We start from the raw sequence: 16,922 nt of genomic DNA, 5'->3' as shown, positions 1-16,922 counted from the left end.
CAAATATGTTAATGCAACATCAAAATAAAGTTAAACTAGAATATATGCAGATGCACTCTGTTCCTTTATGACTCATCACAAATGCATCTTTAGCGAATTTGACCAAGAGGCAAAATAACATGAGTGAAAAGACCTTGACCATTCTGAATTTAGTTGGAGTCTTTATAGCAAAGAAAATGGTGATGTTAACTTTTTCTAGAAAGTACTTGTAAACTAACTTGAAAAGTGCTCCAAGGTTGCTAAATCTTTACCAATCAGTGAACATTTATGTTTTTGTTTTGTTTTTTAGATACTATCTTTTACTGTTTGGGATGAGGATTAGGGGAAATGACCTTGGCTAGAATGAGACCAAGTTATTTGCCAGATAACAAAATGAGAATCATTTTTAGATTGATATGTCAATTGTTCTTGCAGTCATGAACCTTGCATTACCATGACGGAAAAGATTTTCTGTGTTTTTTGTTTTTTTCATGGTACCATTGTTTATATCAGCTGTGAGCTCTATCAGACTTAGGGGAATGGGGAAGCCCATGCCAAATAAGTGTGTGGTGGGGGGTTGGCAACAGGTGTGGGCTCTTGTTTAGTAGTAGGGAGACTCGTTTAGTAGTAGGGAGACTTACCTTCAGGGGTCTTTGTGTCCTCCATCATACAAGACTAGCTGTAGAGCAAAATATGTGTTGTTGGACGAGTTGGTCTCCTAAAATCACTTTGGCCATTCATCTTCTATTTGATATGTGAAGAAATGTAAGACTAAAAAGCTTCGGAACACGTGTGTATGTATATGTACGTATATACACAAACTATGCTTTATTGATTGGCTAGCCTAAGTTCTATCTTCTAAAAATTGTAAAGTTTAGACTTACTCTATATTGAATTCTCAAAAAGAGATTTATCTTAGTCTTTCTCGCAAAGGATCTTTTTCCCCCAACAATCTTCTCCTGCTTTGTCATGTTAAGAAAGTTAAAGATAGGGGGCAGAAAAATCTCAGGTACTTATCAACTTAGTAGACATCACCCCGGAATATTTCCAAATAGGACAGAGAAACAGATACAGTGTGTTTTTTCTGACTCATTAGGATTATGCATTCTGCATTCTCTAACTTTGTTTTGTGGCATATGTCCCCCCAAAATCTTTATTTGTGTGAGTGTTGAATCCAGTCTGAAGGAAACCTTATATCTGCATCTCTTAAGACAGAGAGGTGAGTGCCTTGATTCACAAGTGTACAAACTCTGGCCACATTAAAAAATCTTTTACAATTAGCCAAAGGAAAACCCTGTCTCATTGCCTAGATTGTTTGTAATGACACTTGTCTAGTGTTGCGTTGCTTTCGTTTTTTATTTTTTCCTTTTCTGGTTCACTGACTCCTAAGAAATAAGAAAGTTGTGATTAGTATGCTTTTCATAATAGCAAAGCATGCTAAATTGATTAAGGCATTTACTGGTGAATAAATGCTTTGCTTATTTTAGAAACTTGTTTAAAATTTTTAAAAAATGTGAACAACTGACCTGCTCAACTCCCCTAATCTGATTACAGATAAAGTTAGCAAATGTTTGATTACAACTCAAGAAGCAAAACTATCTTAAGCAACATATCTTTTCTTACATTGTCTAGCCCTATCAAGCAAATGGCGTGGATCCCTAGTTTTCAATGCACTGACTTCTTTGGAGTGGGGACGAGTAGGAAAATGTACCTTGGGAGATGCAGTGCTTGGCATCCTACTTCTTGTTTGTTCCATTCCTGACCCTTGAGCCATGAGGATTGAAGTATCATTTTCTTTTAACAGGTGCCTATGGGCCTGAGCACTGGGTGACATCTAGTGTCAGCTGCGGGGGCCGTCACCAGTCTCCTATAGACATTTTAGACCAGCACGCCCGTGTTGGGGAAGAGTACCAGGAGCTGCAACTCGATGGCTTCGACAATGAGTCTTCTAACAAAACCTGGATGAAAAACACAGGGAAAACAGGTAGACTATGTCTTCTTCACCTGTCCACAAAGTAACATGAACTAGTTCTGGATTAACCACGACTTGCTCCTTACGTGGTGAACATAGCTAGGGAGAACGTATAGCTCAGTGAGAGCTTGGGACTCCGCCCTGAGTTTGAGAACCAGCCTCTTGCTTTACTAGCTATGCGATTTTGGACAAAATCCTTAACCACTCTGTACCTCAGATTTCAAAGAAGTATCATAACATGGATAATAAAATTGTATCAACCTAATAGGGTTGTAAGGATTAAATGTGTCAACATATGTAAAGTATATAGGATGGACTTTCAAGAATCTGTTCTGTCCAGTATGGGCCAGTGGCCACATATGGCTATGTAAATTTAAATTTATTTTATTAACAAAATGAAGTAAGATTAAAATTCACTTCCTCAGTTCTGCTAGCCACATTTTGTTTACTCTCTCCCCTCCCTTTGTTAAATTGTTTATTTACTGTGTTTGAAATCAGAGAAGATACGCATTCAGGTCTTCATGGGTGTTTTTTGGGGGAGGGGGGTCACTTGACTTGTTTATTTTCCAGGTGTATTGAGAAATCATTGACATGTGACAGTATGCCTTTTTATTTTGTTCATCGTTCCTTTTGCTTTTTGGATATAGTCTTACTTCTTTATTTTTGCTTTTGTTGCTTGTACTTTTGGTGTCATTCAAATTACCATTACCAAGACCAATGTCAAGGAGATTTTTCCCTATGTTTCTGAGTTTTACAGTTTCAGGTCTTAGATTTAAGGCTTCTGTCCCTTTGAAGTTAATTTTTGTGAGTGGTAAAAGGTGTAAGGGTCCGGTTTCATTCTTTGTATGTGAATATCCCATTTTCCCAGCATCAGTTGTTGAAGGAACTATTCTTTTCCCATTGAGTATTCTTGCCTCCTTTGTCAAATATTAGTTGACTGTATATGTGTGGATTTATTTCTGGGCTCTTGATTCTGTTCATTTGGTCTATGTGTCTGTTTTTATGCCAATATCATACTTTTTTGATTGTTATAGCTTTATAGTATAGTTTGAAATCAGGAAGTATAATGAGTCCAGCCTTGTTCTTTTTTGTCGGGATTGCTTTGGCTGTTCAGGATTGTTTGTCGTTCTGTGGGAATTTTAGGACCGTTTTTACTACTTCTGTGAAAAATGCCATTAGAATTTTGATAGGGATTGCAATTGAGTATGTGTCACTGTGAGTGATACTGTACTAGCCGTGTTTCACATGCCACGATTCAGTAGCCACATATGGTTGTAGCCACGATATCAGGCAGCAGAGGCAGAGAACATTCTGTCATTGCAGAAAGTTCTCTTGGACAGTGGAAATAAAATTCTTATCTTCCATGAGGTTTTGCTTTGTTAATATTTCTTACTGTGTTAAAATGCAGATGAACGTTTACTCATCCCTTTGTGTATCAGACCAGCAATTTGATCCTCCTGTGAATTGGGCTTTGGGATCTATGAATATGAAACATTACGTTTTCACCATTTCTAATGCACAGAGCCGCCTCCCTCTTAATCTCCATTGTGCAGCTATCAGTTATAAATTGTCCATGGAAGTACCAGAGAATGTCTTTCTATGCCCCACTGTCTGCTATGAAAGTAAACATCAGAGTGTTAATGATACATCTCTGACTAGTGCTATCTAGTATTCTATTGGTGCTAAAGATATTTTTCATATCTTATTTTTGGAATCTTATATCCCTAACCCATTAAAACAAGCATTCTCTCTCTCTCTCTTTCTCTCTCTCTCTCACCCCCCCACCCCTTTGTAACGGAGGATGTCACTAAGAACCACTCTTAGGAATCCTTTTAGGAGCCTTGGCTGCCTGAAGCCCTCATGCTGGGCTAAAATGACTTCACCATCAGCCCTTTGGTCCCAGTCATGGCGTGAGTCACAGTTGCCTTTTCTTGTAGTCTACCTGGCTGCACGTGCAGCTTTGGGGATCCATTTTCTTTCTCCAAACCAGCATTTGTCTGGGATTATACATGGTTGATTGCTTTGGGTTGGCCTGATATGTTCATAGAATTGCTCCCTACTCAACTCAGCACAATGATTCCTGGCTTTGGGCTCTTTTTCATAATATCCTCATAAACAGTTCTCATTCTGGCTTTATAGCAGGCTACTCTCTGCTGTACCTTGACTCACCCATTTCAGCTCATGAAAGACATGTTGTACCGTCATGTTATTTGTACACAAGTTTTCACCACCCCCCTCGACTCTCCCCATGTAGATGTATGCTTAGTGTTACAATTCGGACTTTCTGTACCAGTGATCCTGCTTTATATTTCCAATATTAGTGGCCTTTGGAAAACTGTGATTTGAATATTGCTGCTCAGATTGTGGTGGAGGGGAGCTTTGCCACGCTGGGTGTCATCAGATCTTGGAGTTGAGTGCCACATTCCAGAAGCCTAAGGCAATCCACTGGGCTCTCTGATAAGGTTTTCTACTTGACTTGCAATGCTTGACAGCCTTCTGCAAAGATAACACATTTCAGTGACAGCTTTCAGCTTGATATCGCCAATGACAGGTTTTAGAGGAGTATAGGGTTCATTCCATGGAAGTTGATTCATTACCTTTGTCTTCCAGAAGCTGATTATCAATCTCTGTCACTCTGCTAACTTCCCAGTGTGACCCACAACTTGTTGCACATCCGCATGCGTTTGGTTTTAGACACAGCCATCCAAACAGAAACACAGCTGTCTCCGGAATTTCAGTAGAAGTACCGCCTCTGAGATGTAGAAATAAATCCTCGTTACTTCCCAGACTGTACTTATTATTATGCAATTCATGACATCATACATGATAGGATAATATCTCATAAATACTCCAAGATGATTCTATAGGAATGTTGTTTTAAAACTGGCAACCATTTATAGGGAATTTTAAACAAGGACGTGGAATTGTTTTTCTGGGGGGATTTTTTGTTTCTTTTTTGAAGACTTCAGTCTATCTCAATTTAGAAAGGTTCAGAAATCAACCTGTGTTGTTCTTTTTAATTTTATTTATTGGATAAGCAGAAACCTGGAAACTTCTTTCATTCTGTAATCCTTAAAGTGCAAGTGAGTTCATAAATTTTCCAGTGTTTTAGAGAAATGAAGATTGAGTTGCCTTGTCTGTTTTGCACGGATCATAGAAATACAATTGAACAATAGTACACATACAGGTTAGGGTGCTGTGTGTCGAAATTAAAAGTGGAGGTTGTTGATATCCACAGGCAATAGTATGGATAGGCAACTGGATAACACCAGTTAAAAACAAAACAAAACACCTGTCATTGTACTGCGTAATGATACATGGTATCATTTTACCATTTGGGGAAACTAGATAAAGGGGCACAGGTGGTCTGTATTATTTTCAACAACTGCATGTGAATTCACAATTATCAGAATAAAGAACACTTTAATTAGCAAAAACCGCACGTCATGAGCCACATGGTCTGTCTTGGTTAGAGTCACTCATTCACTATAACTTGCCTGCCTAGATGAAAAAACTTCTTTAATCATTAATTTTTAAGCAACACGTGTTTTACTTCTCCAAAAGTCTTTTCTTGAACCTTGTACTTTTAGAAAGAAGTTCAGGAAGGAGTATTTATTTTTTTTGTGTGTGGAAATTTACAGACCACTTATCTGTAAAATAGACTGTCTTCTGGATATTGAAATATGAATATAGAAAGTTAATATTTAAAGCAGCTTAGTGCAGACAGTAACTTTCCCATAAAACGGTTTTAATGCTGAGAGTGTTATATATCCAATCCAGCATCATCAATAGAGGAAGTGGTTGTACGGAGCCCACTTCTCAAAAGTTGTCTAAAATATCTTTACAAGACAGATAGCATCTCTCTATTTCTTCCCGAGGAGCCATAACTGTCTTTTGTGCCAGTTCTCATTTGATTTCATCTAAAGTTATTTCCCTTTCTTTCATTTTTGTAGAATGAAAAGGTAATGCATTCATCAAGAACATTTCAAGATAATCTTGCTGTTTCTAGCATTAACTTCTAGCTAAATGATCAGAATTGAAGACTGCGATGGAACCTCTGATGTATGTTAATAAGCAGTGGTCTCCTATGAATTTTAACCATTTGGAGGGCTTTGTTGTTGTTGCTTGTTTTTCCCATTATTTTTATTTCACCCTACACCATGATGCATTTGTCATAATGCATCTTACTTCCATTTGTCCACTTTATATTTGTTTACTACATATATTTTTTTATTGCCTACATTCTCGCCTATTTATGTGCATGTACCACAGCGTCTGGCTTAGATGGTTTTAAGAAATAGTTGTGAGTTAACCGAGACCCAGGATAATCCTGTGATGTGACATCTCTTGGATCTCTGAGGCTGCTCCAACTTGACATGTCCAGTTTCACTTTTCTAGACGACTGCAGTAACCTCCTAACTTATTCCTACTGATGACTGTTGCTTTCCTCCCAAGCCTTCTCTTCTTAGTAGCTACAACAATCTTATTGTTCTTATCTGATTGTGTCTGTCTGTCTCTCCCTCTTGTTTTCTTGTACTCTCTCTTGCTCTACCATATGAAGGTTGGTTTTTTTGTGTGTGGGTGTGTGTGTTTTTCCCCTCTCTCAACCATTTCTCTTGGGGATAAAGACCGACTGCTCCCTGTCCCTGCCTCATTCTCTAGTTCACACTCTCCTCTCTGAGTGCCATTCACCCTGGCTTCCTACTCATTCTCCCTGCCTCAGGGCCTTTACATGAGCTTTCCCCCTGCTGTGCTCCCCTCCAGTCAGCACTTCCTCAGGATGGCTCCTTGAACTCTCACCTTAGGTGATTCCATCATTCCTTGATGATACCCCCTCCCCTCTCCTGTCTGTAGTTGGATGCTCACCTGTTGCCACTCGTCCCACTTGCAGGTTTGCTTCTGTTGTCGGTTTAGTTACTGTGGCCTATCTTTCCCACTGACCATATACTGCATGAGGGCAGGTGCTGTGTCTGATTTACTTACCTTTTCTTCCCCAGTAATTACTTGGTAAATACTTGAAAAAATAAATGCCGTTACCTCTAGGACAATTAGTAGGAGGCTGGAACTAGAACTCATATATCTTGACCTGCAGACCAGGGTGTTTCCCTCTTCACCAGGGACCCAAAAGGATCCCCCTGATGGACACTAGTTTTGCAGGTGGTCTGGGGGACCCACCATTAAGATCCAATAATGTTAGTCTCTCCCCATCTTACAGTGTTAAAAATTGGCCAGGTTGGGGGGCAGTGGAGGTAAGATATTAAGCAGCTCATTTTCTCTTCCGTCAATTTTTATTTAACTTTTGGTACTTGGTGCTGTTTACTCAGGTTTGGGTGCGAACATTTGTTTAGCCCAGCATTATATACACATGTTGAGTTTACTTTGTAAACAGTTGGTGGGTTTCCTGCAAAGAATGCCAGGAGTGGGTCATCCGTTTAAACTCAGGAGAAAACGAGTTCCTTACCCTGGTGTGACTACTGCCTGCCCTTGCGCCTTTTTACATGATGGGGTGCCCCAGACACGAGGCCTCTGAACGCTGTGGCTCCTTTCCCTAAGATAACAACCTTTATAAACAACACTCATACCGTGCGGTCTTTATGCTGTTGTGTCCTGTAGGAATTACTCTTTTGACCATTCTTCATATGTCAGCCCTTGTGATCTCATAACAAACCTGTGAAGTTGCTCTTGTCTTATTTCAATTTTATAGAACAGGACCTGAAGCACCGAGGACAATAATAATGTTCCACAAATGGACAGTGGCCAGACTAGACTGAAATTCACACTCAGTGGGTCTAGGGTCCATACATACATGTATATACATACATATATGTATATATGTACATATATATGTATGTGTGTGTGTGTGTATATGTATATATATATACACCCATTTTCAGAATGTATCAGGAGGGTGCAGACCCCAGGGGCCATGGGTGGCTATTGCTGTGGATTTTCGTCTCTTGGTTAAGAACCCTGAATTGAAGCCCCCAGCTCTTTCCACTCAGTCCATCATTCTGCTTTGATTTAATCACAATTCATGTTAGCGGTTCAGTAGCCAGAGTGCCTAGTTCTAGAAAGTCCACTCCCACGTACCTTTCCTGCCTTCCTTTCCTGTCCCATCATTCTCCAATATTTGGCTGTTGCTTGTTACCTTCCCAATTGTCACTTTATCCAAATTCAACTCTTACTGCTATTGTTTTAAAATTAAAATTTATTTATTTATTGTTATGATATTGTTTACTTACTGTTTTCTTTCAGTTGACTCACTTTATTTTAAATAAACAAATTGATTTTGAAAGAACTTTTTACACCATAATGGAAAAATCTGTGCTATTTGACGTGGATAGACTTATGTTAAACCTATAATCTATGAAAATAAATCAAAGTTACCAAAATTATTAAATTCTAGCATAATACTTACTCTTGGGTAAAAGGGGGAAATGAGTATCAAGCTAGTGAGGAGGGCATATTAGCACCAAATTGAGATTTTATCGTCCGTCACGTGACCAAAGGATAGATACAGTCAAGAAAAGGACAATCACCTTTCTCTGTGTTTTAGTGAACTCACAGCACGTACTCAACACTTAAGATCTCCCAAGTTTGGAGTCACAACTACTCTGGCTGTTGTCCCTGCCCAATACACTTTTTATTTTATGGAAAAGTCAGTATTGCTTTAAAATTGAACTCTGTCTTAAAATGGAGCGCTCTTCTCTGCTGCAGTTGAGCTCCATCCATGTTTCTAGAAATGAGTTTGACAATAACCGACAATGAGTGTGCACATGCAGAGTTTCTGGCAGTGTGTTAATTGCTTTTCAGCAATGTGTGTGATTTCCTTCAGGTGTCAAAGCAGCCTTGCCAGGCTGCCCCCTTTTGAACAGTAGTGGAAACTGAGGCACAGAGAAATTGAGTAACTTGCCCAAGGTCACACCACTGTTATGTGACAGAATGGGATTCCAACCCAGGTCTATCTATTTCCTGAGCTCATGGCCCTTAATGCATTCTGTATTCTGCAGTGACTACCTTTGGTGCCTTTTGTTTTGAAACAGAGCAGTGTTATCAGTGGTCATCAGAAAATTGTTCCATGATAGCTGGGAAAGTTCTCTCCTCCCAGTTTTATGTGTAAACAAAAATATAAGCCACTTTCGGAAGGGAGGTGCATGCATGTAACATGCTGTGTGCTCTAGTGAGAAATATTGTAAAATGAAAAATGAGATTAATGTTTCAGATTGTACAGTTTCCTAATTATGCTTTTAATTATTCATATAAAACAAGTAAAATGACCCCTGACAGAGAAATAAATGATGTAGGTAAAATCAAATATTTATAAGATCCTGGAAGTCCCTGGGTGTGTTGTAACAGATGCAGTCAAAATGCTTTCCTTTCGTTCTTTCAATGTAAAATATGTATAGAATTTATAACAGGCTGAGCGTAATCGATAGTATTTAAGATACTACTGCGCTAATTCATAGGCATTTTGGTTTTGGAACTGAAGGTATATGATTGGTTTAATATAATATTTTATATTCTAAAATACCGTATTGTATTTTAGAGATCGCCAAATGACAACCCCACCACTTTGACTCAACATTTTTTAGTGGTTAAAAGAAAAATCAAAAGAGGAATAATATTCCATGACACGTGAGAATTGTATTTAAATTTCAATGTGGATAAATAAAGTTTTATACAACATAGCCTGACCCATTCACTTACATATTGTGTTTCGCTGCTTCTGTGTCCCAGAGATTAACTAGGTTGAGTAGTAGCATCTGGACCATAGGACTTATAAAACCTTAATCATCTACTGCCTTCTCACCCTTTACAGAAAACGTTTTCCAACCCTTGTTCTAAATCTTGCCTAGCACCCAGTAAAAGTGAGAGAATGCCATAGATAGCTTGTTTAATCAACATAAGAAGCACTTGCTTTTACTTTGTTTTATCCTTTAATTTGCTGTCCCACTAATTGAACATTTATTAATTTTTCAGAATTTCAAGGAAAAACTGCCTTTTGAGTGCAATAAAAAGGGATTATTTATATGTACAGAGTTCCTTCACTTGTTTTTAATCCTTCCTTTATATAGAGAAGTGTTGAAGATAATTGCATTGTCTTAGAAATAGGTTATTAGTCTAGCCCCTATTTTTAATGGAGACCTAATTTTCATGCAGGATTTTTCTCTAAAGCTTGAACTGGAATTTCTTTAGGAAGAGGAGACAGGATAGAAGAGCTTTTCCTTGGTGTCTTTCTTGGCTTTTGATCAGAAATCATTCAGTGCATTGGCTTTTGATTTCTTGGCTTTTGATCAAAAATCATTCAGTGTATTCATTGGCATCTTACATTTATTTAGCAACCAATAAGTGTTTGTTGAATGAATGAATTCACCTTAGAAGGCCAAAAGGGGGGGATGTATCACTTAAATAAAATCTGTTTTTTAGGCATTTGGATATTACATTCCTTGTGGAGAAACTAATTTTCTGTTAGTATAAGTCAAGTTATTTGTTCTTGGTTTCTCATTCCCGTGTTTTAAGGTAGAAGGGGTGTGTTCTTGAAATTTAGGGTTTGAATTGATTTAAGTTCCCTGTGGACATCATAGACATTCTTACATGTTCCTTTAGATAGGCCAAAGGAATTTTCTTATACTTGGAATGAATAGAAACAGTAAAGTAAATCTGTTGTTTGAGTGAGTTAATGAGTATTTTCATTGCCCTTCCTGGGCATCGTTATCAAATACAATGAAGGCAATATCCAATCCCTGCTACCTTCTCACTGTTTTTGCCTTAATAGTGGAAGAACCTGCACATTTTCTGATATCTTGCCTCAGTTTTTTGATCAAAGAAATGTGCCTCTTACACCTGGCTTACATTATATATTTCTCATCTCATTCCAGACCTTGAATCTTGGGGGTAAGCCCCAGTTATGTCACTCTCCAGGTAACTTTGATTATCAAGAAGATTTAGAAGACCCTGATTCAGAGTGCCTTACTCTGTCATCATTTTCCAGTGTTTTCCATCTGTTACATGGATAGGAAATTCTGAGACCATTCCCCGGCAATTTTCATGCTTTGGAATCAACTGGTGCTTGAGAGCATTTTGCAACTAGAATGTGCTAATTTATTCAGACTAGTTGTTTTTGACTTGTTTTTTAACAGGTGCGTGAGGAAATAATTCACATCAAACAATCATGAACTAATATTATTTGAAGGCACATAAGTCTTTCAAGTTTGGTTTTGAAACTCACTATGTGTCTCTCCCCTTCCATTTTATACAGTTGCCATCCTTCTGAAGGACGATTATTTTGTTAGCGGCGCTGGCCTCCCTGGCAGATTCAAGGCCGAGAAGGTAGAATTTCACTGGGGCCATAGCAACGGCTCCGCGGGCTCTGAACACAGCATCAACGGCAGGCGGTTTCCTGTTGAGGTGAGAGAAACTTGAGATGTCAAACTGTTGCTGTGCATTAGGTCTTTACATTAATGAGATGCTTTGTCTTTACCACCAGTCATTTTGTAAATCAAACTTGTACCATCCCTACCTTTGCCTCTGGAAATCTTTTATGTACATACAGAATGACAGGTGAATATCCATCCTCAAGTGTCTCATCTTTGTTTATCTGTGGAGAAGCATGTAGACATCATGGTTTTAGTAGGTTCACCTCTGGTCACTGAGGTATTTGTTTCATTTGATGCAGTTTCTTTTCCCTGTCGATTTCTGAAACCCTGCTTTTTTTGAACGATGCTAGCATTTATTTAATTAATCCCATCTTTTCAGTGAACATCATATTACATATTGCTACTGTATTTCACTTCAACTTCTAAAAATTATACATAGATAACATCTCTTAAAAGGTGGATATTTTAAACTGATAAGAACAGATACTACACTTGATCTTAGCCAAAAAGCCGAGAAGCGATAAAAGGTGGATATTTTACTTGGCACTCTTGCTATACATCAGCCTCAATCTGGGTAAGGGAGCACAGTTTCCCTTTCCACCAAATACAGAAGACTGTGTTTCCCTAGCTGGAGCTGAAATACCTGGAGCTGAAACACTAAAAAAGTCTTGCCAGACCAGAGCAGCCAAAGCAAAGCAGACTGGCCCAGAACAGGCAGAAATGAGGGGACTGGAGCATGTGGAACAGACCAGGGCTGAAACCCTGCTTTTTAAAGGTGATATTCTGTATGAAACTCAGGTGGCTTCATTTTTACCCTTTAGAAAAGAGAAAAGTTAGTTGATACATGGAGAACAGTCTCAGAACATTCTCTCATAAGGAAGCTGTTTTAAGGTTTGTGTTTGCTCCTGTCAGCTGTTGAAAAAGAGTACTCGGCCGTTGGTGGTGTGATTCTGTGTTAACTTTGCTGAGATTGAGGGTGACATTTTGCCTCCCCTGTGTCAGTTTTCAGAAAGATCTATGCTGCTCTACAGAAGAAAGGTGTGGTTGCAGTAGGTCATGTGTTTCTTTTTCGTCAAGGAGGGAGGGGGAAGAGCAAGTCTCCGGACTCCTTTGTCAGTGTGGGACGGCAACAGAACACCCCTTCCATGGCTAACGTAATTTTTACCTTTAATCGTGATCGGGATGTGAATATTCTTTTGTTGGGACACCCTTGTTTGCTGATTGTTTGGCTCCCCATGTGGTAAGCTTTACAAGTTTATGGAAGAACAGAATGGGTGTACATTCAAGCCTATGGTTGGACTTGAATATGGGATGACAGCTCTTAGTGTTTTATAACTTCTATTAAGTCATGACTTCCTTTGATAATCTGATGAATACTTGACACTCCCATCCTTAGAGAAAATGCGTGTATGGACACAAAGATTTGCACATTATGTATAGGATATCCTCTCTCACCCTAGCTCCGCAAGCCCATTCATGGGCTCTTTAGGCTGCCTTGAACCTTAGCTGAAGATCCCTACAAGATGAGAAAATCAGTAATATTTGTTTGTTTATAGATACCCGTATTCATGGATAGATTTGTTTCTTCCCTGTATTGCTGGAGAAACCAGAGATAACTGAGAAAATGCTTCATATTTTTTCTTGTGTAGCTGAAAAATTCTCAGTAAGAATTTATCTATCTGTGGGACTTCCTGTCCTACTCACAGTAATTATAAGTCTCATGAGTAGGGTTTTTCTAAATGGTCTCTTCTCCTCCCTTTAAATGGAATGAATGGATCATTTCTTAGAAGTTTTAGCTCTATTTGTACTTGGAAAACTTGATTCCTAGAAACAAGATTACATCATATTTTTAAGTTTGGGCTTTCCCTTCTGTTCTTACAGACGGGTTCCCCTGGGCAGTGTGAGCGGAAGGGATGGTTTGTATCCAGCTAGCTTTGCTCTAAAGCCTCTTTATCTTCAAATTGGGTTCCTATTTGTTCAGTTAGTGTTGTCCTGAACAAAAGACCTGAGCTTGAAAGTTTGAAAACTTATTTTGGCAGCCACCTTGGAAAAGAACTCTGGAGCTGGGAGCTAGGAACTTCCACCTCACTCGTAATCACACTCCCTCATGCCAAAACAGGCCTGCCTCCTCCTCCCATTTGATTCTGGAAAAATATGTAGACTAGATGCATATTCTTTTGGGAACTTATTACTTTAAGTGAATATTTCAGTTTTCTTTTATTCAAAGAGTGCCATGAAATTCAGAAGCTAATGAGAAACGGCAGCTACAATGCCCAGACTTATGGTTTGACCAAGTTATTTGAATTTATTTCTTTTAAGTAATGTCAGATGGTAAGGCTGCCTATATTAATTGGGTTTCTCATCCAAGCCCATCTGGTTCATAGCTTTTCTTTTTTCTTTCTTTTATTTTTCTTTTTTAATGTGATAAACATGTTACTTAGTGGATACACTTAGAGGCACTTGAATTTCAGAGATCAAAGGTAACAGGATCAATCTTAACTTTAAAATATGAACATAAAAGTTGCTCACTTTTGCCCAAAACACGTCTGTACTATTTTATGTTAAATTGCTTTAGTTGAGCTCTTTATCAATACCAGCACTTCCTGAGATTTTTGCACTATTTGAACATATCAGACTTGGTTTATTTCTTTCCATATAATTACATTGTTTTCCGAGAGATTAAAATTAAGGTAAGATAATGTATCAAGTAATGATTTATCAGCGTTCCAGATACTGTGTGTTTGCCTTGTATACTGAATCAGAGAAGAGTCCTTGTCGAAGATTGCACCAGGATTGTTCTCAACTGGGACAGTGTTCCCCTCCGGGGGACATTCTACATTGTCTGGGGACATCTTTGGTTGTCACTGTTGTGGGCAGTGGTTTGGTACTAGCATCTAGTGGATATAGGCTAGGGATGTTGCTAAACATCCCAATTCATAGGACAGCCCCCGTGACAAAGAATTCTCCTGCCCAAAATGTTACTGTTGTGAGACTCTTGGGTAGAGAAAGCAGTGTGTTTAGTGGCTCGGAGCTTTCCTTTATTCGTGTGGCATTGTTTTAAGTACATTTGAATAATTGAATAATGAGGACTGATTGCTTGAGGAGTTGTTCCATCCTCTTGTGGTTTTGAGGGAGGAAATGTACCTTGCCTTCTGGGTAAGAGCATTGCTAGTTCTGGTTGCTTTAGATTCCCCTTAAGATAAAGTCAAGATATTTGGTATTTCAACAGCTGCCTCAGTGCATCAGCTCTGCAGGTGGAATTTTAAACATATGCCCCACAAGAATCTGGATCTGCGCCCTGAGGGTAAATTGCAACAAACCCAATTTTGTAGGTTTTGCTGCTTCCCAGGAATTCTTTGAGGTCATCTACAACTCTACACACCCAGAAATTAGACCTCTCCACATTTTCTTGGCTGCAATCCTAGACTCGGTCTTGTAGTTCCTACACTTAAAAACATCCAGTCTAATAGAAAAATAAATGTCCTTGTCAAAACAAAACCAAAGCCCTTCAGTCGCCAGCCAGCATTGTTTACAGCTCAGTTAGGAAAGAAAGTTGGAATCAGATTACAATGCCATGCCTGGGAGACTAGACTCAGTTTGGATCCTTGATATCCTCACCTCCTATTATTCAGGTTTATTTCTTGCCTAGCACCAATTTCTTCTTGAGTGCCTTTTGTCAGTGTAGGTGCTGGGTTACAAAGGTAAACCAGAAGGATAGAGTCCCTACCCTTGATGTAGTCATGGCACAGAAACTGAATAAGCTGTCACATAAATAGCTGTGTGATATCAGTTGTGATAAGGTCTCTAAAGGAGAGCTGGAAAACCGCTATGGAGACATGTTTATTAAGATATAATATATTTATCAAACAGTATTTACTAAAATGGAAGAGCAGGATTGGGCCCTGCTTGTAGAACAGGGATATGCAAAGGCCCTGAGGCAGGTGATTCTTAGTAAATTTAAGGAGTAAAGAGAGACCAGTGGACGTTTTGGTAGTCAGGGTAATGCCCTCACTCCCAAGTCCACTTTACATGACAAAAGGGACTTTGCAGATATGATTCAGTGTCTTTAAAGTCAGAAGGCTCAGGATATTCTAGTATTTAAAACACTGGAATCAGACTGTCCTGTTCTAGTTCTTCCATAGCTAGTCAACTTTGTGTTTTCTGTCTCATCACAGTTAGGACAGGTTCTGTCCTATCCTAAAGTTTCTCCCTGTCCCATACTCATTCCCTGTTCTGTGATTGGTAACTTAAGTGAATGTTCCTGTAACACTTATAGGGATTGAATCATTCAGTTTTTCCACTAATAACTGAAGGTGGAGTTAAGGCAAAGAGAAATCTCCAGATAAAACCTCTGAGAGCTCCACTAAAGTGCAGGTTCGTTGCATGCTTGTTGTCTGCGGTAATTAAAATCTTGTTTATTACAATTAGAGATTGCAGGAGTTGTTGATTCAGACTTATTGGTGCTTCATGAGTTGAAGTCTTCAGTAAGCTTAAATGATCCAAATTGATTGTGTGTGCCCTTTCCAGTGAAACCCACAGCTGGTTCATTTCAGCTCCGTCTAGAGCATCTTAGCAAGTGAATAGAGGCAAAGACATTTTCCCTAATATATACCAAGCACACATAACCATATGGTGCAGGTCTGCAGTCTCTTAATGGAAACCCTTGAGGCCAGATGTTTTAGAATTTGGAATCTCCTTTTTAGAAAGGTATTATGTGCATATGCTGTTTTATTACAGAGGACATGTAGGATCTGAGACTATACGTACCCCTGGAATCCATTGATATTTCTGCAACATGCAGATGAATAGTCACACTAAGGAAATATCAATATTCTAAATTGCATCTAAATTACATCTCTTCACATCATGTTTTCCCACCGAATTACTTTTTGCCCCCAAATCATAAAAAGCAGCAAGAACAAACCACCTCTGGTCTTAGACGCTTTTGAGATTTCACGATCACTGATGAAGGACTGATGGACTTGGATTTGAAAATCTCTTTCCATAGCACGGCACTGGTGTTTTATGCCCCCAAGAGCACACATTAGTTACAACCATGACAAAAGCACATGGACTTATTTGTTTACCTGGTAGGCTAGATGTGTCAAGGCGCTGCTCTCGCCTTCCTCCCTGCTCTGTTGTGACAGTGTACAAAAGTCTTAGTCAAACTTAAGGTTTGTCCAGGGGCAAAATGCTGCTAGTCTTTGGCTGACCTTGTTCTGTGATTCATTTCCAGTGTAGCATTCTGTGTGGGTCTGCAGTTGTAATCTTTGTGAAAGGGATCGTGGTTCTTCCGATGCTTCTGTTATATTCTGGTTAGACCGTTGTCTTGCATTGGCCTTCTGGGTTTTGTCCCAAGGGGTCTGCCTCTGCCTGCCTTCTCCCAGGAGAGCTCATGTACTCGTGACACACACAAAGGTATCCCACAGTATCACCCTCTCTACCCTCATGCAAGTGTGGCAGGCTGCTGCCGAACTCGCACGTGGACCAGGTCAGCCAGAGATTGAGCTTCCGCATCGATCCCTGGTTCCAGTAACCTGGTGTTCTAGAGCATTCATTTGGGCTAGCACTCCTTTATGTATCGCTTTTTTTGC

The 16,922-nt window shown here is 39.2% G+C and overlaps 1 protein-coding gene across 4 annotated transcripts in view; it reads left to right on the top strand.

Moving 5' to 3' along the window:
- The window catches only part of PTPRG (protein tyrosine phosphatase receptor type G), a 705,739-nt gene that overhangs the window by 389,942 nt on the left and 298,875 nt on the right, over positions 1 to 16,922 (top strand). For all 4 annotated transcript variants that reach the window (XM_081072430.1, XM_081072431.1, XM_081072429.1 and 1 more), the window contains exons 3-4: positions 1,784 to 1,963; positions 11,211 to 11,359. In XM_081072430.1, coding sequence (XP_080928556.1) covers positions 1,784 to 1,963; positions 11,211 to 11,359 — 329 coding nt within the window. The remainder of the gene's footprint in view (positions 1 to 1,783; positions 1,964 to 11,210; positions 11,360 to 16,922) is intronic.

The sequence above is a fragment of the Rhinolophus hipposideros genome (genome assembly GCF_964194185.1).
Source record: "Rhinolophus hipposideros genome assembly, chromosome: 14".
Classification (NCBI taxonomy): Eukaryota; Metazoa; Chordata; class Mammalia; order Chiroptera; family Rhinolophidae; genus Rhinolophus; species Rhinolophus hipposideros.
The sequence above is the reverse complement of the archived record's forward strand: the minus strand, read 5'-3'. Positions and strand labels throughout refer to the sequence as shown.